Source organism: Nakaseomyces glabratus, chromosome G (genome assembly GCF_010111755.1).
Source record: "Nakaseomyces glabratus chromosome G, complete sequence".
Classification (NCBI taxonomy): domain Eukaryota; kingdom Fungi; phylum Ascomycota; class Saccharomycetes; order Saccharomycetales; family Saccharomycetaceae; genus Nakaseomyces; species Nakaseomyces glabratus.
This window is the reverse complement of record NC_088957.1, coordinates 900,767-920,388: the sequence shown is the minus strand read 5'-3', so window position 1 is coordinate 920,388 and position 19,622 is coordinate 900,767. Positions and strand designations below refer to the sequence as shown.

General features: G+C 39.1%; 7 protein-coding genes and 2 non-coding genes across 9 annotated transcripts; 3 read left to right on the top strand and 6 right to left on the bottom strand.

The window, feature by feature from the left end:
• Window positions 1-341: 341 nt before the first annotated feature.
• Window positions 342-4,568, top strand: ULS1 (translocase ULS1; the record flags this gene model as incomplete). The annotated part of the gene is made up of 1 exon (XM_446772.1): window positions 342-4,568. One exon carries the CDS (start codon window positions 342-344, stop codon window positions 4,566-4,568), a length of 4,227 nt encoding a protein of 1,408 aa, XP_446772.1.
• A 1,891-nt stretch (window positions 4,569-6,459) lies between these two features.
• tK(CUU)3 lies at window positions 6,460-6,532 on the top strand. Its single transcript has one exon. It is a non-coding gene; the product is annotated as a tRNA-Lys (tRNA).
• A 170-nt stretch (window positions 6,533-6,702) lies between these two features.
• Window positions 6,703-8,061, bottom strand: CRH1 (transglycosylase; the record flags this gene model as incomplete). The annotated part of the gene is made up of 1 exon (XM_446771.1): window positions 6,703-8,061. The coding sequence occupies one exon, from the start codon at window positions 8,059-8,061 to the stop codon at window positions 6,703-6,705; it is 1,359 nt and encodes a 452-aa protein (XP_446771.1).
• A 1,113-nt stretch (window positions 8,062-9,174) lies between these two features.
• Window positions 9,175-9,283, bottom strand: tW(CCA)4. The gene is made up of 2 exons: window positions 9,248-9,283; window positions 9,175-9,210 (listed from the first exon to the last, which is right to left on the bottom strand). It is a non-coding gene; the product is annotated as a tRNA-Trp (tRNA).
• Window positions 9,284-9,638: 355 nt separating this feature from the next.
• On the bottom strand, window positions 9,639-10,637 carry TDH3 (glyceraldehyde-3-phosphate dehydrogenase (phosphorylating) TDH3; the record flags this gene model as incomplete). Its single annotated transcript, XM_446770.1, has 1 exon — window positions 9,639-10,637. One exon carries the CDS (start codon window positions 10,635-10,637, stop codon window positions 9,639-9,641), a length of 999 nt encoding a protein of 332 aa, XP_446770.1.
• Window positions 10,638-11,892: 1,255 nt separating this feature from the next.
• PDX1 (Pdx1p) lies at window positions 11,893-13,182 on the bottom strand (the record flags this gene model as incomplete). Its single annotated transcript, XM_446769.1, has 1 exon — window positions 11,893-13,182. One exon carries the CDS (start codon window positions 13,180-13,182, stop codon window positions 11,893-11,895), a length of 1,290 nt encoding a protein of 429 aa, XP_446769.1.
• A 617-nt stretch (window positions 13,183-13,799) lies between these two features.
• XKS1 (xylulokinase) lies at window positions 13,800-15,548 on the bottom strand (the record flags this gene model as incomplete). Its single annotated transcript, XM_446768.1, has 1 exon — window positions 13,800-15,548. The coding sequence occupies one exon, from the start codon at window positions 15,546-15,548 to the stop codon at window positions 13,800-13,802; it is 1,749 nt and encodes a 582-aa protein (XP_446768.1).
• Window positions 15,549-15,897: 349 nt separating this feature from the next.
• Window positions 15,898-16,638, top strand: SKI6 (exosome non-catalytic core subunit SKI6; the record flags this gene model as incomplete). Its single annotated transcript, XM_446767.1, has 1 exon — window positions 15,898-16,638. One exon carries the CDS (start codon window positions 15,898-15,900, stop codon window positions 16,636-16,638), a length of 741 nt encoding a protein of 246 aa, XP_446767.1.
• A 188-nt stretch (window positions 16,639-16,826) lies between these two features.
• On the bottom strand, window positions 16,827-19,130 carry FYV8 (Fyv8p; the record flags this gene model as incomplete). Its single annotated transcript, XM_446766.1, has 1 exon — window positions 16,827-19,130. The coding sequence occupies one exon, from the start codon at window positions 19,128-19,130 to the stop codon at window positions 16,827-16,829; it is 2,304 nt and encodes a 767-aa protein (XP_446766.1).
• Between the last annotated feature and the right edge of the window lie 492 nt (window positions 19,131-19,622).

Sequence of the window (19,622 nt, the reverse complement as noted above, 5' to 3'; positions counted from 1 at the left end):
TACGTATTATCTAATTATAAAAGTTACTCTTCCACGAATCGCGTAATGAGCACAAAAAATAGCGTGGCACTGTAATAAAAAGATGGGAGCCCATCGCAGATGGCAACAGAGCTCATCGGACTTTTTCCTTACTTCATAACGCCCTTCAGATATTACTAATACTTGCCAAATTGGCTACTTTAAACATTCTATTGAGACAGCTTTATAAGGTTGTCACTATAGGACCCTGCCTACATCTAGAACTAATAAATATAGAAAAGATAAGAAGCTACTTTCGAGATTGTTATAAAAAACACAGCCATAAGATTTAAACAACTTGAGCATTGATAGACCAATAAGTTATGCCAAAAGTTACAACCATTGATTTGACTTTAGACGATTCAGAAGTTGAAGATTATGACGCCCTTGGAGAACTGCCGAATGACAATTTGACGACTAGTACTCAGAATAATAATCACAACAGTAGTTCTGATGATGATCCTTCAGATAATAATGATCCTGACGTCGATAGAAACTCAAGAATAATAAAAACTATCAAACCTCCAAGATTTACATCCGGTAACGATTCTACGGCAGAGGAAAGCTTTGAAGATCAACCGTTGTCATTCAGTCGCAGTCCTGAGCTAGATAGGGAAACAATGAAAAAGGAAAGAATGAAACGATTCTTTTCGAACAGGGAACATGATAAAGTAATTAAAGAGTCGCCGCGCTCACCACTAAATCGCGTTAGTGATCAAATTAAGGAAAGGTCTCGAACACCACCCCATATAGAAAATTGGAGTCTTGGAACGATGCGCCTAAAAGGCTTAAATGACGATATGAATTTACGAAAGCGAACGAATTTTGGTGTTGCAACACCCACCTCTATTAATGATACTACCTCTGACTCTAGTGACTCACCTCATATGTATAACTCGGATAGCTCGGATCGGAAAAGGACCAAACTCATGAAAACGAATGACATTAAAATTGATCAGGATGCGGATATAATTATACTTTCTGATGATGATGATGATGAGGGACATGATAGAAGGGAGATGAAGAACGAGAATGATTCTCATGATACAAAGCAAGAACAGAATAGTGATGTTGTTCCTCTTTTAGATTTGGTCAAAAACGGTGACACAGAAGTGATTGAAGGTTATCATACGAAACCTGAATTATCTCTAGAAGAGCTCCAGCATAATTATAAGATGCTCGCAAGGCACTACCATAAAAAGGAGGCAGAGATCAAGAATACAGTCGGAAATCTACAGAACACTCAGATAATATTGCAGAGAAAATTAGGAATAAGGCAAAAAAAGCTGAACGATGCTGAGAAAAGATGGAAGTTACTTTTGCGATCAGCTAGTAGACAAGATGGAGCCAGTAATGCACAACAGATGTTAATTAATGAAGCGATCAACGTTGTCAATAAGCTGAAGGTAGATAGAGATTCAACACAAATGAAATTGGACAATGTTGTTCAGAAATTGGATGATACGAATAATAAATGGAGTTCTCTACAAAAGCATAGAGTTGAGCAATTAGAAAAAGCAAAAACAGAAATTCAGATGAAAACCAGAGATAAGAGTAATGAGAAATATATTGAAGAAAGGAAAAAATTCTATGTTGAAAGGGAAATATTAAATGAGATGTTTGAGAAGGGGTCATTGTCTAAGGACATGCATACTCAGCTACTACGAGAGCTGGAGCAAAAGATAAATAGCTTGAGCGTTGAGCAATTCGATGATACAAATGACACCTCTAATAGTAACCTAAAGTCAGTTCCAACTGACCTTTTCAAGAAGTCTATTGATACAGCTAGAGAACTGTTGTTGAAAAATACGACCAGATCCGTTATAACAAAAAACCAATTGAATCAGTATTTAAACACCGTTTTGATATACAAACAGAATTTTGAATCAGGCAAATATTGTGATAGACCGATGCGAAGAGCATGTGCTGACGCAACACAAGCTCTGTTCCATAACGGAGTTAAAATGCCACTAGTTTTTGAAAGGCTTCAAGATTACGGTATAAAATACACAGTGCCTAATATAATTAACCCCGATAGGAGAGTTCAGTATTTTAAGAGTATCGAAGTAGCCATGGATTTGATTCAGAAATCTGACCGTAGTATGGATGTTAAATGGCGATTATTAGAAATGTTAAAACAGTTAGAACGGTTCAGAATAGATATAGATGAAGGGAAGCCACCTACAACATCTGATAAAGAGAATATTGGTCGGAATGTTATCCAGTTAAAACAACAGGGTCTGAAAATGGAGAAACTGTATGAAAATCTAAAGATTTATGGTGTTCCAATAACAGAAAGTGAATTAATGAATATGAATGCCATTGGTGAAAACGGAATGCAAAACTATATGGGAACAGATGGGAGTCTTTATGAAAACTCTTATAATAATATGCAATCAATATCAAACATACATTCAGGTCAAGATCAGGAACAGATTAGAGCTCTATTAGAAAATTTAAAGGAAACAGAAGATGAAATTGAAGGTGAAGCTCTCACACCCGAAGGGATGACTGTTAATTTATTAAGACATCAAAGATTAGGTTTGCAATGGTTATTGAATGCCGAAACCTCAAAAAGGAAAGGTGGTCTATTAGCAGATGATATGGGTTTAGGTAAAACTGTTCAGGCGATAGCATTAATGCTTGCAAATAGATCTAGTAATGAGAGCAAAAAAACAAATTTGATTGTTGCACCAGTGTCAGTTTTGAGAGTCTGGAAAGGTGAGATAGAAACCAAGATTAAGGAATCAAGTGATTTTAACTCAGCTATTTATGGTGGTGTTAACGGTATTAAGTTTCGTTCATGGGACAAGCTTTCAAACTTTGATGTCATATTGGTATCTTATCAAACTTTGGCAAATGAGCTCAAAAAGCATTGGCCTGAAAGACTGAAGACCGATAGCAAGCAACTGCCGCCTGTTCCTGATATAAAAGCTATGAACTCTCTGAAAACTAAAAATGAGTATTGGTCACCGTTTTACTCGGACGATTCCACTTTCTACAGGATTATTTTGGATGAAGGCCAAAATATTAAAAACATGAAGACACAGGCCGCTAAAGCATGCTGTACTGTTAATAGTGTTTACAGATGGATTCTATCTGGTACACCTATACAAAACAATATGGAAGAGTTGTATTCCTTGATCCGCTTTCTAAGAATTCCACCATATAATAGACATGAGAGATTTCAACAAGATATCGGTAGACCATTTTCTAACTTAAAACAGAACTATGACAGTGAAAGTCGAAAGCAAGCAATTAAGAAAGTTAGAGTTTTATTGCGGGCAATAATGTTGAGGAGGTCAAAAACTGACAAGATTGACGGTGTTCCTATTTTGGAACTTCCTCCAAAAAATGTTAATGCACAGGAGACTACTTTTAAGGATGACGAACTTGAATTTTACAAAGCGCTCGAACATAAAAATAAGCAACTTGCCAAAAAATTACTGGAATCAAAAGTTCAAGGTAACTATTCTAGTGTGCTGACATTGTTGTTGAGGTTGAGGCAAGCCTGCTGTCATCCTGAATTGGTAATCCTTGGTGAAAAGAAGGCAGAAGCGGCAACAGTTGTGAATGGTAAAAATTTCAATAATGACTGGTTGAGATTATACTATGTGATTAAAAAAATGAAATCAGAGGCAGTAGAAATTGTCAAATCAGCAAGTGACTCAATGACATGTTTGTGGTGTCTTGAACAGATTGAGCCTGAGTCAGCTTTTGTGTTAAGTGGTTGCGGCCATTTGATTTGTAATGATTGCATTAACCCATTCTCTGAGGATGCAGCGGGTTCTTCGAATGCTAGAAGCGGTCCAAAAGGAAGTACATACCTACCCTGTAAGGAGTGTCAAAAGGTAACTAACGATAAGGATTTTGTTTCTCTGAAACTTTTCAACCAAGTGATTCTAGAAGGATTTACAAGAGAAAAATTATATGAGGAGTTTAACCTAGAAATGGACAAGCAAAAGGATAGAAAAAAGAATGCCTACACTACTGATTATAATACATTGGAGCCTTCTACAAAGATGAATCAATGTATGGATGTAATTAATAAGGTATTTGAAAAATCTGACTCAGAGAAGATTATCATTTTTTCTCAGTTTACTACATTCTTAGATCTATTGGAACACATACTTGCGACTAGGTTGAAGATTTCATGCTTGAAATATACTGGTGACATGAATGCTAAAGTTAGATCGGAGATTATCAGCAGGTTTTATAGTGAGGAGGATAAGAGAGTGTTGTTAATATCTATGAAAGCCGGTAATTCAGGTTTGACATTGACCTGTGCTAATCATGTGGTTATAGTTGATCCATTTTGGAACCCATACGTTGAAGAACAAGCACAGGACCGTTGTTACAGAATCAGTCAAACTAGGGAAGTCACAGTTCATCGTCTGTTCATCAAAAATTCAGTGGAAGATAGAATATTGGAACTTCAAAAACTGAAGAGAGATATGGTGGATGCAGCCATGGATGCCAAAAAGATCAAAGACATTAATAAACTTGGTACTCGTGAGTTGGGTTTCCTGTTCGGACTAAATTCATTATGAGTGTAAGGTATATCTATTTCCGCTTATATAAGCATTTATCTTTTTACTTAATACATTAATGAGATTCATGAAAGCATTGTTAGAAGACATAATTTCCAGAAGTGAATTTGAATGTAATAATATTTTAAATTGTGTGTAATATAAATCAGTGTGTTAGAATCATGGTACTAATGCAAATTCATGTGTCTAAGAAATAGATTCGAAGCATTAGAAGAAGCATAAACGCTCAAAAGGGAATGTAAGGCATCCATGGTTTTGTGATACTGGACTCCAACTAATTCTACGAATGGAACCAATCCCTTTAGTAGGTAATACATTTGGAGAAGTTTCAAATGTGATTCTGGTGGCAGTGGATGTGGCATGACGAAGCTAATTATATAGCCTCACGAATCTTGTGAAACATTATGGACACCATAGTAATACCATAGTAAGGCTAACTCATTGGACCGACTGAACCTACCAGCGGAGATAAAGTCAAATCAGCATGACTCAGGTCAGATTTAGTCATGCAGAAATATTTGAAGAGCTCAATTAGATCTATTACTACAATTCAAGTTGATTTCAAAAATAAGAACTCCAAGGAATATGACAAGAACCTTAAAACGGCCGTCAAATTCAAAAACCTGGAAGTATTAGTGGCATCCAAAATTCTTTGAAATGGGATTTCAATGTTAGTTTCTTCAAAACTACCTTTACTGCTACTATCTTTAATCATTCAGTTGAAATATTACTTTTAAGAAAGTTGTTAGCTAGTTTCATAGCTAATTACAAAGTTTGATAACTGATACGAGTTTCATACTGTATAGAGTAATAGTCAGCTTTTTTATTAGAGGATTATAGGTGTTAGGCTACATTGGTATACTTTACTGAGAAGAACGAATTATTTCAAGTCATATAGGCTACAATAGTTTTCCACCTTCTAGTGGTGCACAAGGAAAGTCGGACTTTTAACCGTGCTTTTTATTATTTTACCTGTCACTAACTCACTTTAACTTGTGATCTGTCCTGATCTACGCGATTATAGCTCCGAGTATACATACCATTGTTCATTCACAGTAGCGTCTACTTCTGAAGATAAGTACTTGTTATTCAGAGCAGGATGTTACAGAGCAGGATGTTCGATTATGCAGAGTCAGACAAACGTCACCCCTCTCCATTTGACTTTGTTAACTACAGAGATAAAGTTAAACTTCTCACCGAAAAAACTTTAAATAGTAACGGTCTTCAAGGTTGGATTCGCAAAATTCGTCATGGCATTAAAAAATTCAACTCATTACCTAACGAATTCCTCATTCGAGAGTATTAAACTTGCGGTAGATAAAGATCTCAGAGATGATTTTGATAAGATAATATATGAACTGCCGGCTAAAGCTACTGTTGAGATGCTCTTAAAGAGCGTTGATGAACACAATTTAAGACGTACAATAGAAGGTTTTAGGTTGTTAAAAATGTTTACCGGCCATAGAACACTGATTCTGGCTTGTTAAAACGTTCTCGTGATATCTTCAAAGAACTCTGTAAAGTTGACCATTTCGAAAATACCCTGTTTACTCTCAAGCACTACTTACCGCCTCGAATTGACCGACAAATCGATCGCCTAATATTGGCTTGCCCTGATCAATCCTTAATGAAATGGATTATGAAATAGCAAGACTTGTTGAAAAAGAGGGGTCATTCAGTTTCAGGAGATCCAAGAAATGGTACCGGAAAGGAAGATGTTATTCAAAACGTTCCAACAACCGCAATTGTAGAAATAATAGCTGAAATGATAGTGTCATTATCCACTTATAGTGCAAAACCACAAAACCGTACTTTGTATCTCAACATCAGGTGATCTCCTATTAATCTATCTGGTATTGAAATAAAAGTGATTTCTCAACGCAATTAATAAGCCTTGTTGGCGCAATCGGTAGCGCGTATGACTCTTAATCATAAGGTTAGGGGTTCGAGCCCCCTACAGGGCTTATTTATATTTTTTTATTTGGAATGCATTTTATCGTTGACTGTGATCTTGTTTTCAACTGTAGTACTAAAGAGGATACGCTGTTAGATATTATGTATGATATAATTGGCTAGTAATATTGTGATATTGTGTCAAATGCTTAACCTTATTTTATTTTATACTTAAACCTATTTAAATTACGATGCTGAATATGAAACCTAGAATGACAGATACTACTGAGACTTGTGTGTTAACGCCAAAGTTGCTTTGTTGAACTGAATGTGTACTGCTTTCAGTTGATTTAGCCACTGTAGAAACAGTTGACTTGGCAACATTACTTGTTGAGGCGCTATGTGTCACATTGTCCATTATAGTGTCGGTCTTGGAAGATTGTGTAGTGGGCTTCACACTAGATGATGTGGAGGATTTACTTTCTGCTGTTTGGGAGCTCTTGGAAGATGAAATTGCAGAGGAAGACACAGACTTGATAGAAGAGACAGAACTAGCAATTGGTGATGATGAACTTTGTGCACTTGAAGATGCTGATGAAGATGAACTGATGGAAGAGCTGGAAGATGAACTGGCGGATGAACTGGCAGATGAGCTAGTAGATGAGCTGGTAGATGAGCTGGTAGATGAGCTGGCAGAAGAGCTTGATGACGAAGTAGGTGAAACAGAGGATGATTGACTACTCTCAATAGCTTGACCAGCAACTAATTTAGCGAAGTCCTCTTGTGCTTGTTGGTATCTTCCATTTATTTCACCGTCCACAGCCTTGATGGATTGCCAAGAGCCAGATTGGTCCCCATAGGTGTATTCCTTACCAGTGGAATAGTCTGTAACAACCAAGCTCTTGATGTACATAGTGAATGGAGCCAAGCTATAATCAGTTTCACCGCCAGCCCATTCAATTGTACCTGGAGCATTGCTTGGATCACCACCAGCCCAAATACCCATCTTGATGTACATTGGAGTTTGTGGATAACCCTGGCTTGTTGTGTTTGGCAGAACTCTGACGACTTGGCCGTCTAGATACCAAGTTAGCTGTTCCATAGTCCAGTCAATGGTGTAGTTGTGGAACTCCTTTTGTGGTTGGTTAACACCGTGGAATTCACCTCTATCGTATGTAGCGGTGTTACCCTTTGAGAAGTAATTGGATTGAAACTGTGTGTCATCACTACCTATCCACTCTAGATCGATTTCATCTAAATCATCACTTTGTAAAAAGAAAGAGGACACTATACCTCTACCGTCACCGGCTTTGAATATGACCTCAGTCTTACCGTACATTATATAGAAATTAGACTTCAGACTTGGGTTATCGAATCTCTTCGTAAGTGACATGGCCAAACCATCAGATGTGTACTCAATCTTACCGGGGTTGTCCTCTGCGGTAAACCATTTGGACTCAGATGTGAAGTTCTCGCTGAAACTGGTAGCCAGAGCCTTGTCGGCTGGACAGTTAGTCTGTTTCAGAGGATCGCATGAATCGGCAGCAACAACACTCGCCAAGATACCAACCGCTAAGCTTCTCTTGTAATTGTAGAGCATTATAATGTGAGCAACTTAATAGCCTTTTTTTGTTATGTGATTCTGCTTTAGCAAGAAACTCTATGGTGCGGGGTGAAAGTTTCTATACAGCAGGAAATATTTAGAACTTTCAAGCACTTGTTTTCTTATATATGGTAGCACTCGGGGGAGTGTTGCGGCGAGAAATGGATTACAGCTAAATTGGACACTTTTTCCAATTATGGTCAAGGTCAAACTGCGGTGTCAAAGAAAGAAGTCCACCGGTGCATTACGGATAAGAATAGAAACAGCAATACTACTTTGTAATTGTAATCGGATAGAAATATCGAGTCTCCTCAAAGTCATTTACACGCACTATGGGGAGGGGCAGCTCATTTGTACTCGAAATGTAATGCTTATTATTCTCAAGAGAGGTTGCTATAATTAGCATACTTTTCGTGGTTTCGAGAAATGATTTTCGTTTCTTTTTGTTCCCTGCTTCTGCGGAGAATTTCTCTTGAAGATCTGAGTATAGCAGTATGCCCAATTTCCACTTCTACACTAAGAGTCTTCAGGCAATGGCAATTATATCAGAGCTTGTGTTATGCGCATGTGAAATGCCAGCAGTATTGGGGAGGTTTGTCGTACTTAGACTTCCTAATGTGGGCAATGTACAAGTGAGAGCAGACACCAGCCATTCCAAGATACTATAACGTAGGACTGCACGAGTTTGCAGTAAAAGCAAGAAAAAAACCCACGAAAGAAGGCTGGTTCCATAACTACACACCAGCCTTCATTTGGTTAGCATAGGTATTATACCATTTGGCTGGGTTTTTCTTGTGCAAAATTGCGTAGTGTTTGGCCTTGACACGAAACAGCCTGTTTGTTTCTGTTTCCCAACTTCTTTTCGCGTTCCTGGAAACGAAAAAAAAGTTGTTGGCTGGGCTTATTGGGGGAATGAGCTCAGCCATCTCTATATAGATATCATTGTCTGCGGATTGTGCATACAGTGAGGTGGAGTGCTCGCTTTAATGATTATGCAAGTTACATATTGATTTGTGTTCTTTTACTTGAAGTGTCTTTTTATTACAAGAAAAAGAAATAGAAACACACTTTTAGTTTCAGAGAAACGCAAAAAAATTAAAAAAATATAAATGAAACGGACAGGAATTGAACCTGCAACCCTTCGATTGCAATCGTGAATTCCGAGGAAAATCCCAGAGTTTAACTGGAGTCGAAAGCTCTACCATTGAGCCACCGCTTCATCTATTTGTTATTGGGTTTTGTTGCTGTGTTATGGTACTTGTATGTAAAGCCTCGATTCTTCTTATAAAATGATATTTTAAATACTAAATAACAATCTGCGTAGTAATGAGGAGTAATGTAGAATTGCTTGTGCTTGAACTTATGCTCGTGAGAGTTCAGCTTCACTACACTCTGCGCAATACTATACTATGCTCTGTTGATACTTTTCCAAATGATCAAAATAAAAATCGGGTCATTCATTAATAAATTTATATAAATTTATTTCATTGAAAACTTTATAAAATTTTATGTCATAAAATATTTGGTTATAAAAAAAATAAAAGATAAGTTATAATAAATATCTTTTAAGATTTTTAGTTCTTGGCAACGTGTTCAACCAAGTCGACAACTCTGGTGGAGTAACCGTATTCGTTGTCGTACCAGGAGACCAACTTGACGAACTTTGGAGACAATTGGATACCGGCGGAAGCGTCGAAGATGGAAGATCTGGAGTCACCCAAGAAGTCAGAGGAGACAACAGCGTCTTCAGTGTAACCCAAGACACCCTTCAACTTACCTTCGGAAGCTTGCTTGATGACCTTCTTGATTTCATCGTAGGTGGTTTCCTTTTGCAACTTGACGGTCAAGTCGACAACGGAGACATCGACGGTTGGGACTCTGAAAGCCATACCGGTCAACTTACCTTGCAATTGAGGCAAGACCTTACCGACAGCCTTAGCGGCACCGGTGGAGGATGGGATGATGTTACCGGAAGCGGTTCTACCACCTCTCCAGTCCTTGTGGGATGGACCGTCGACGGTCTTTTGGGTAGCGGTCAAGGAGTGGACAGTGGTCATCAAACCTTCTTCGATACCGAAAGCTTCGTCAATAACCTTGGCCAATGGAGCCAAACAGTTAGTGGTACAGGAAGCGTTGGAGACAATCTTCAAGTCAGAAGTGTACTTGTCTTCGTTAACACCAACAACGAACATTGGGGCGGTGGAAGATGGAGCAGTGATGACAACCTTCTTGGCACCAGCGTCGATGTGCTTTTGAGCAGTGTCCAATTCCTTGAAGACACCAGTGGAGTCGATAGCAATGTCGATGTTTTCAGAACCCCATGGCAAGTTAGCTGGGTCTCTTTCTTGGTGGACAGCGATCTTCTTACCATCGATGATGATGTGCTTGTCATCGTGGGTAACTTCACCAGCGTATCTACCGTGGGTAGAGTCGTACTTGAACATGTAAGCAGCGTAGTCAGTGGTGATGAAAGGATCGTTGACAGCAACAACTTCAATGTTGGATCTGGACAAAGCGACTCTCAAGACCAATCTACCGATTCTACCGAAACCGTTAATAGCAATTCTAACCATTTTTGATGTTATGTTTGTTGTGATTTGTAGGTGTTTTAATTCCTTGATGATATAGAGGAGAATTGATAAAAGAGAAGAAATGAAAGATGAATATTCAGATTGCAATTAACTATTACAATTGTCCCTTTATATATCTTTTTTGGAATCGGGGGGGGAAGCAAGAAAAAAATTTCAGCACCAAGAAGGTAGTCTCCCAATTGTTCTTCGATATTCTATTGTACTGGAACCATCAAAAGCACCACTACCATTTACTACTTACCACATTAGCACTTACCACTTTAGCACTTTAAACACTTCAACACTTGTCTCACACTATGCAATGTCCTCACACTATGCACAAGACATTGGGCTTAGTATAGTGTAGTGTGGTAGTGTGGTAATGTGGCAGTTTTGTAGTGTGGTAGTGTGGTATGGCAGTACTGTGCGTAGTATGAACAAGTTTGGGTATTGCTCTAGGGGGGATGGGTCTCGTTACTTTTTCTTTCCTTTGGTCCTTGGTGTGGTGGTCGGGTGTTGGTGTGGTGGATTCCTCTTTTTCCCTCTACTTCTGGGAACTCTGTTTGAAAAGGACGTGCCGTGGTGCTTTGTCTCGTCTTGCAGTGGGGCTCCCCTTTCTTTCCCTTCCCATTGTCTCTCGAGTCCACAGATACAAAGGGGATTCCTGTTTGGTCCTTTGTAGGTCTCTCTCTCTCACCCACCCCCCCCCCGATCCACGACGGTTCTCGGGAGACGGACAATCCCTGCATGACGTAAACATCCTTCCCTTCTCTTCTCTTCTTTGGTCCTTCTCTCTTCACTGGGGTTCCACTAAAAGTGGAACCCCGAAAACCTTTCCCCCCCCCCGTACATCTCTACGTGCTGCAGTGCTGCACACGGGGCATTCTCTCGGGACCCACAGAGAATACATACTTAACACCCATACATTTATTGGTGGCACAGTTACTACGTAATATTGGAAGATATGTGAGTGATATTGTGAGTGATATGATCACCTGATTATACCGTTCCTACGAAGGTACCAGAATTTCCCAAATTTATTCCCTCCCCCCCCATTGCTCTCTTAACACTTGGTCCCCGTAAAGTGTGTGGTATATATGTCTGCAAAAAATCACATCTTTCAACACCAAAACATAAATTACTACCATCACTATAATATTCGTTTGTAACGCTGGTGCACCTCTTGTTATAGCAGGGCAAATTCTCTACATCGATATCTGTAAGAATATATTTCTTTCTTAAATACAGGTCTATTTAACTATACATCAAACTGTAACTGTCTCAGACACTCCATGAACCGATCGGCCTTCTCAACAGCGTCGTCGTACTTGTCATTCACCGTAACACTCACTTCTAAGCTGTACACTTGCTTGCCCTCCTTAACCTCACCGGGTCCCAACAAGTCAAAGATATCCTCTGAGCCATCAGTGGTCTCTAAAAGACTGTATTCAACATCAAACCGCGCAGACCTGGGGTCAACGGTAACGAGATCCTCAAATAGACTGTCATACCGCTCAGACATAGTGTTCTCCAACGGTTGCTCGTGCGTGTACTGGTAAATATCATCGATATACTCACGGACAGCCCTCTCAAACCTAGTGAAGTCAACACCTCTCCTCACTTCCAACAGTATCTCCTCCTGTATCCGAATAGGCTCAACTTGAGCTGGCTTGGCAAGCTTGCCAGTCTTGCCTGAATCTTGACCTTGACCTTGTGCTTGTGCTTGTGCTTGTGCTTGTGCTTGTCCATCGCCTCCCTCTTCTGAATTGACCTCAAGCACTATACGCTCAATGTTAGACAGGTCTAGTTTCTGGTTCCGGTTAACGTACTCCGCAACTTTAACCACAGAGTCCTGCTGAATCTTGCCAGCATACGCTAGCACATCACCTTTCAAGATGCGACCGTTGGCCCCAGATGCTTTGATGTTCGCCAACGCATCTTCTTTGCTGATACCATTGTCAGCTAGTGCCATTACTACCGAGGGTAACAGAGTCTGAGACGCATCGGCTGTCGTGAGCACGTCACCAGAAGACTTGGCTGTCTTTGACTCACTTACGTTTTTGCCCTCTTTCCTCTGAAGAGGAGCTGGCTCCTCAGACTTAGCTGGCTTCTGGTCCTCCTTGCCGCTCCCAGATGACACCTGCTTCATAGACTCAGTGACCTCAGGTATCTTTAAAGTGGAGAGGTCGTCTTCTGGATCAGCGGTGAACGCTATCACATCGCCCACAAGCACATCTTTGCTGCCGTCCCCTCGAATGATCTTTGCCAATTTACCATCATCTTGCGCCTCGACATCGATCTGCGCTTTATCCGTCTCAACTTCCAGCAGAACATCACCTGCATTGAAACTGTCATTCTCCTTGAACTTCCACGAGACAATACCACCTTTCTCCATGGTTGGCGACATAGCTGGCATCAGGAATGGAGACACATCGAGCGACATCCTAGTACTAGAAAAGCACCTCGAAAGACCAACACTAACGCCAGTGAGGCATTGCCTCTTACACAGCAATTGAGACCTGTTCAATAAAACCCTTGCACTCAACATTATCCACTATCACAGACCAAACAAAAAACTTCAAACCAAAGTTAAAGATTTTACACAATCAATGCTGAAGCAAAATCCTTGTAACAAAAATTAAACCAAAAAGTAAACCAATTGAACTGAACTCTAGTTAATCTGCTTGTCTATTAGCAGTCTTCAATTGCCCTATTTCTTATCCGATAAGTGCTCTTAGTGACCTAAAGATTCCTTTCAGTTTCTCTGGGACAAGAAGTATTTGTATCTGTTTAAAGAAACTCTGACTATTCCAATACTTGGTCGTCTATTTTACCTTTGCAAAAGTCCCGTTTGATCAGTACCATTGTAACGATTCTTGCTAAAGTAGTCGATGTCCTTTTGATGAGGGGCAGCGATTTCAACGGGGACCCCTCACATCTTACAAGACGATATAAGAGTCCATATCAGAAACTGTTCAAATGAATGTATTGAATTGGGATAATGTTTAGTGAAGTCTTGGGCTGCATGAGCAATTAAGTTCGAATATCTAATAAAACTATTTTCATCTATTTACATTATAGAAAACCTACATTTAATAATTACTTTTAAAACCCTTGTACTTTCAGGAGGATTCAATAAAGATGAAAGTAGGGGACTTCTAGAAATTACTTTAACTCTTCTTCTAATTTGCTCAATGGTATAATCTTGTCTTTGTAAGCTTCCCATTTCTTTGTGATATCATCTACCTTTATTTCTTCTAATTCATCAGTGGGGAAATAGCGGTTTAAAAAGGAATCAAAAGTAACCTTCTCATCTATCTTCTTTTTTTTCCATAGATCCGACCACAACGCTTTGAAACAACCTCCCAAAGCACAAGAATTTGGTGTCTCAAGTCTGAAATTACCATTTTTAGCCCCTAGAACTTCAGAAAACTTCTTAACAATGGCATCATTCTTTGATGCACCACCAACAAAATACACTCGGTTTGGTCGCTTAGACGAGTACTCAGAGAATTTCATACTATCGTAATCGAAATGAACCATGGTCTCCGATTTTTCATCATTTGATTCATCAACAGTTCCACTTAAAAGTGGAGCAACTCTAACCCTAGCACTCAAAGCCTGTGATTCCACTATAATCTTAGCATCGTGGCGATTATTGTCGAATTTATCTACGTACTTGACAATTTCACAATTCTTTGGGTCATACAACACCCTCTTAGTGATTGCATCAACACTAGGAACAATCTCACCCAATGGGAAATACACAGCCAACTCACCAGATGTATCAAGACTTTCATCAAGAACAGCCTCATCAAAGTTAGTCCAGCTAGTACTTTGATTTTCATTTAAACTATCTCTTACTTTCTCTCTAGCAAGAGATCCATTGCAATAGCATATCATTGCCATGTAACAATTGGCAATTGCTGGGTGGGTAAATAGATGATAATTAGGAGAGGGATGATACTGGTCAGTAACCATTAGAATAGTAGTGCTTGTCCCTAAAGACACCAAGATATCATTCTTCTCTAGCGGTAGAGAACAAATAGTTGCCAAATTATCACCAGTAAATGGATAAATGGCACATTCGCTATCGAATCCATATTTGGATACAAAATAATTGGCAATGTTTCCCATCAATTGTGGAGAGTTACATTTTGTAACAGAACCACTTAGCTTCTTTAGTAGGTCTTCCTTACCAAATTTGCCTGAAATCACATCCAACAAAGAATCATCGTATCTTTTGGCTTTTATATCATAAATATTCATTCCACATGCATCCGCTTCTTCTATAGGAACAAGTTTAGCGCATAATATAGAGGTCAAAAAACTTGAGACCAAAGAGATGGTTTCCGTATTTTTGTAATTATCCTCCTCATTCTCAGCAATTTTCATTATCTGAGGACCAGTAAACCTAAAATGGGCTCTGGATCCGGTTATTTCAGCAAGTTTCTCAGGACCACCTGCTTTTTTCTCAATTTGCGTACATTGCTTACCAGTGCTGTGGTCCTGCCAGTTTGGAGCAGTCTTTCTAGAGAATCCATCCGGGTACAATTGGTCCACCAGGTTTCCATTGGCATCATTAAGATGCTTTAATAAGTCACCAGCCCCGGTTTTCCAATACACAGATCCATGCTGTTGACAAGAACCACTAATAGCCTTCACCTGACTCAGGTCAAAACCTGCACCCTTATATTTCTCGAACACCAGGTCGATGGCCTCTAACCACATTCCAACGGGACATTCAACTACATCACCGTGGCTATATACACCTTTATGCGTGTTGTAATGTGGAAGATCCCTGTCAAAGTCCACAACTTCGGTGTGCTTGATCTGCATATCACCATCGATAGCAAGGCATTTCAATTGCTGCGTAGATAAATCCAGCCCTAGGTAATAACCTTCGCCTTGCATTGCTCCCAAAAAGTAACTCTAAGATAAAACCTGAATCTGGCGATCTTATTATACTAAGCCAATTGTAATGGCCAATATGCCAAATAATTGCACTTATGAATGAAGTAGTGCATTTCAACTTATCTTCTGCATTCCCTTGGGGTCTTTGCAGTGTTTAGCCCATCGCTTCTGAAAAAAAATTTGAAATTTGAAATTCTGAAAAATCGATGAGCTACTAACAATAATAAGACGTGGAAACAAAAGTTATAAGAACAAATCTGATTGACCCCAGCTATTGCGTAGAATTTTTGGTAAGTGGAAGGCCATCAGTACAGTGACCTGGGCTTAGAGAAAGATTTAGCTATTCAATATGTCGAGAGTTGAGATATATTCCCCAGAAGGCTTGCGTTTAGACGGTAGAAGATGGAATGAATTGCGTCGATTCGAGAGTGCCATCAATACGCACCCACATGCCGCAGACGGTTCTTCATATTTGGAACAAGGTAATAACAAAGTTATAACGCTAGTGAAGGGTCCCAAGGAGCCCACATTAAAATCTCAAATGGATATCCAAAAGGCGATATTGAAAGTCACAGTGAATATAACCAAGTTTTCAAAGTTTGAAAGAAGTAAAAGTAGTCATAAAAATGAAAGAAGAGTTCTCGAGATGCAAACAGCTCTGGTGCGAACATTTGAGAAAAATGTCATGCTACATGTGTATCCAAGAACTCTTATAGATATCGAAATACACGTATTACAACAGGACGGAGGAATAATGGGTACACTTTTGAACGGTATATCATTGGCTTTAATTGATGCTGGTATAGCAATGTATGACTATGTAAGCGGCATTTCTGTGGGTTTGTACGACACCACGCCATTATTGGATATCAATTCCCTGGAAGAAAATGCGATGAGTGCAGTCACACTGGGTGTGGTTGGTAAATCTGAGAAACTTTCCTTGCTACAAATAGAAGATAAAATACCGCTGGATAGAATTGAAAACGTTTTAGCTATTGGTATAGCTGGTGCACATAGAATCAGAGATCTTATGGAGCAGGAAATCCGGGCTCATGCAGAAAAAAGAGTGGCTAATGCATCTAAACAATAGATTATATACTAACTATTTACACTCAATTAACAACTATTACATATATAACGACAACACTTTGACTGACATAACGTTAGCCAATCAGATTTCCATTTATATCAAAAGTGAAATAGTATGATAGAATGTTAATGTCCTGATGCGATGAATATATGCAAAGAGATTTTCAACTATAAACTTCTACATAAGTACTATAACTTCTTCTTACTTATAGAGGAGAAAAGAGTTTTTGGTTTCAGAGAATGCTGTAGCACCTTCTTACGTAGATGGTTGACATTTTGATTAACATTTGTCACAGTATTTATGACAGTATTCTTTCTACTCAAATCATCTGCATTTGCATACGCCTCTCTGACATGGCTGTTGCTTTTGTATTCCTGGAATATAAAATCACGATCTGTTTTTGAAGAGGACTTTAATGTATATGCAATCCAAGTTTGCAATCCTGAATCGAAATTATCCAATGTGTTTCGGTAGTCCCTCAAATTTTCCAACTTTATGGCATGTGTTGAATTACTCGATATTATTTTGTTTAGATCACGAGTAGGCATAGTATTCTGTTCAGATAGTTTATTAATCTCTTGACTAGTTGGTTGAGCAATGTTAACTCCTTCTTTGGATACCTTCCTAGTAACAGATGCTGCTCTTGCCCTATCTTGGCTGCCAACTGCATCACTTTGATTGCTATCCCTATATAAAGACGCATCTTCAGGAAGTGGCGGTAAAGCGTCATTATTCGTCATAATACCAGGAACATTATATAGCGTACTATTATCATACAATGTCTTGGTATCTCTTATCGTTTCCAAATCATCAGCGTCTTCAGATGGAAACGCATTCCACGTACTCTCAATTTCAGAATAAGTAGACACGACTCTTGGTTTCATGCTAGCAGGCGTCAAATCTACTAATTCACCTTTTTCATCGCGTACAAAACCTGGTGGGGGGTTATCCCCAGTTTTCTGCATGAACCCATCCCTTAAGGCATCTGTGTCAGGCCTCCATTCCTCAGATGTCACTGAACTTCTATTTGAGCTAACATGTGCATCATTTTTAGTATCATCATTGTCGGCCTTACTTTCTTGAACATCTTCTGTGTCAGAAGCGACCTTATCTTCAGTGGATGCGGTTTGAGTGCTTGCTACATTATTCAAAGATTTACCATCATCTAATTTTTTGTCTCCTAACTCTTCAGCCACAAGTTTTTTGAAGTATCCAGACTTATGCACATGTACATCACCATCGGTCAATGTTGAATTTAGGACTTCATCCTCTTCAAAATCCATTCCAGAAGCATGGTCGTCCATTTTATCTTTCGCAATATCGTCCGCACTTTCTGCATCAGTATTCACATTGTTTTGCTGCACTCTGTTACTAACTAGACTTGCGTCATCACCTTGATTAGGCTCTGAATCTCCATCTGATTGGTCATATTGAATAGATTCTGTAAAAGACAACGCATCTCCATGATCAGCGCTTTCTAACTCATCACTTGAACTCTCTGTCAATGGTAGTTCTAGAGAGTCATTGTCTGAGTTTTCTATATTTGATTCATTAATTTCTCTTTGATCTTTTTGCAGATCAGAGACGTTGGAGTCTCTGTTAGTTTTGACCGATTCTTCTTCAGCGTCATGTTCCAAATTCATGCCCTCTAAACTTTTGGCAATATTTGAGGTCTGTGGATCGGAGTCAAATTCTGATTGCAGTTCCTCTAATGACGCCTTTTGAGCCTGCTTAATTTCACTATCAATTGAAAACTCACTATCGTCATCATAGTAGTCAAATCTATCTTCTCTATCTTTTTCTCCATTTTCATCAACGTCCTTACTTCTCGTCTCATCAACACTTGGCATATCTGATTCATTATCAATTGATTCATTTAAAAGACCTAACCTACTACCATTTAGTTTCTGATCTTCCTTCCCGTTAGGTAAATCAGAATCAATATCTTTCCGTGGAGAATGGTTTCCAAATACTGCCTCTTGTTCAGGTTTGGGTGTCAATTCTTTTGAAATCTCAAGCATCAAATCATCTAAATGTTCATTTACTGCTCTATTTGGTAGGGGCCGCCTAGAGAAAGTATGTCTCGACCCGTTAGGGGATGGACTGGACTCCTTGTGCGCCGTTGGACTAGTTAAAAGGGTATCTTTATCTATCATGTCAGGTGTCTGTTTTATTACAGGGTCATCTTCGACTATTACATCATTCTGGATCTCACTATTGGAATGTAGTGTGCCAGCTCCTATTTCGCCAGCCTTCTCAGTGCGGTTGTCTGTGTCTTCATCATCTTCTTCTTTGTATTGGCTTACATCTGTATTATCATAGTTTAGTTTAGGTAGAGATGGCAGACTTTCATCTAATTTTCCAAGTTTCGGTTGTGACCTTGTTTCTGTCTCACTTTCACTACTACTATCCCATCCAGCACCATCATACGTAGCTTGAGAAGCACTCACCCACCTATAAGATTTCTTCCTTTCAACCTGGCTTTCATCCATGGCGCTCGACTATTATCAACTTCAAGTAGTGGCCTGGTTTACTTGATCAGAACTATTTCTTGGAGTAGTATTATTCCGATGCGTTTATAACAATAAACTCTGTGCTTCCCTTTCTTTTGTTTCTCAACAATCGTTAGTGTGCGTATGTGTTAGGTGAAAGACAAATAGGGCAAATTGATGAGATCCGGTTAAGATCCTGAAAGTATCACCCAGGACTATATTGTAGTGAGCCACTCTTCATTTTGACACTATATTCTCACTGTTCAGCTCATCGCGTGATCCACAATAACGCGAGTTAGCTAAATTGTGCTGATCCGAAAGTCGTGTTTATAGATGCCGGGTAATTTACAGCAATAATCGTTAGCTTCACTCATAAAGAGAATATATATATATAGCCTTCAGAAAGAAGCCATAGAGTTGAAGCTACTTAAGTGAAATGTTTGTTTAATATTAAAATTTCTATCCGAGATTTAATTAATTAGCTATTTTGAA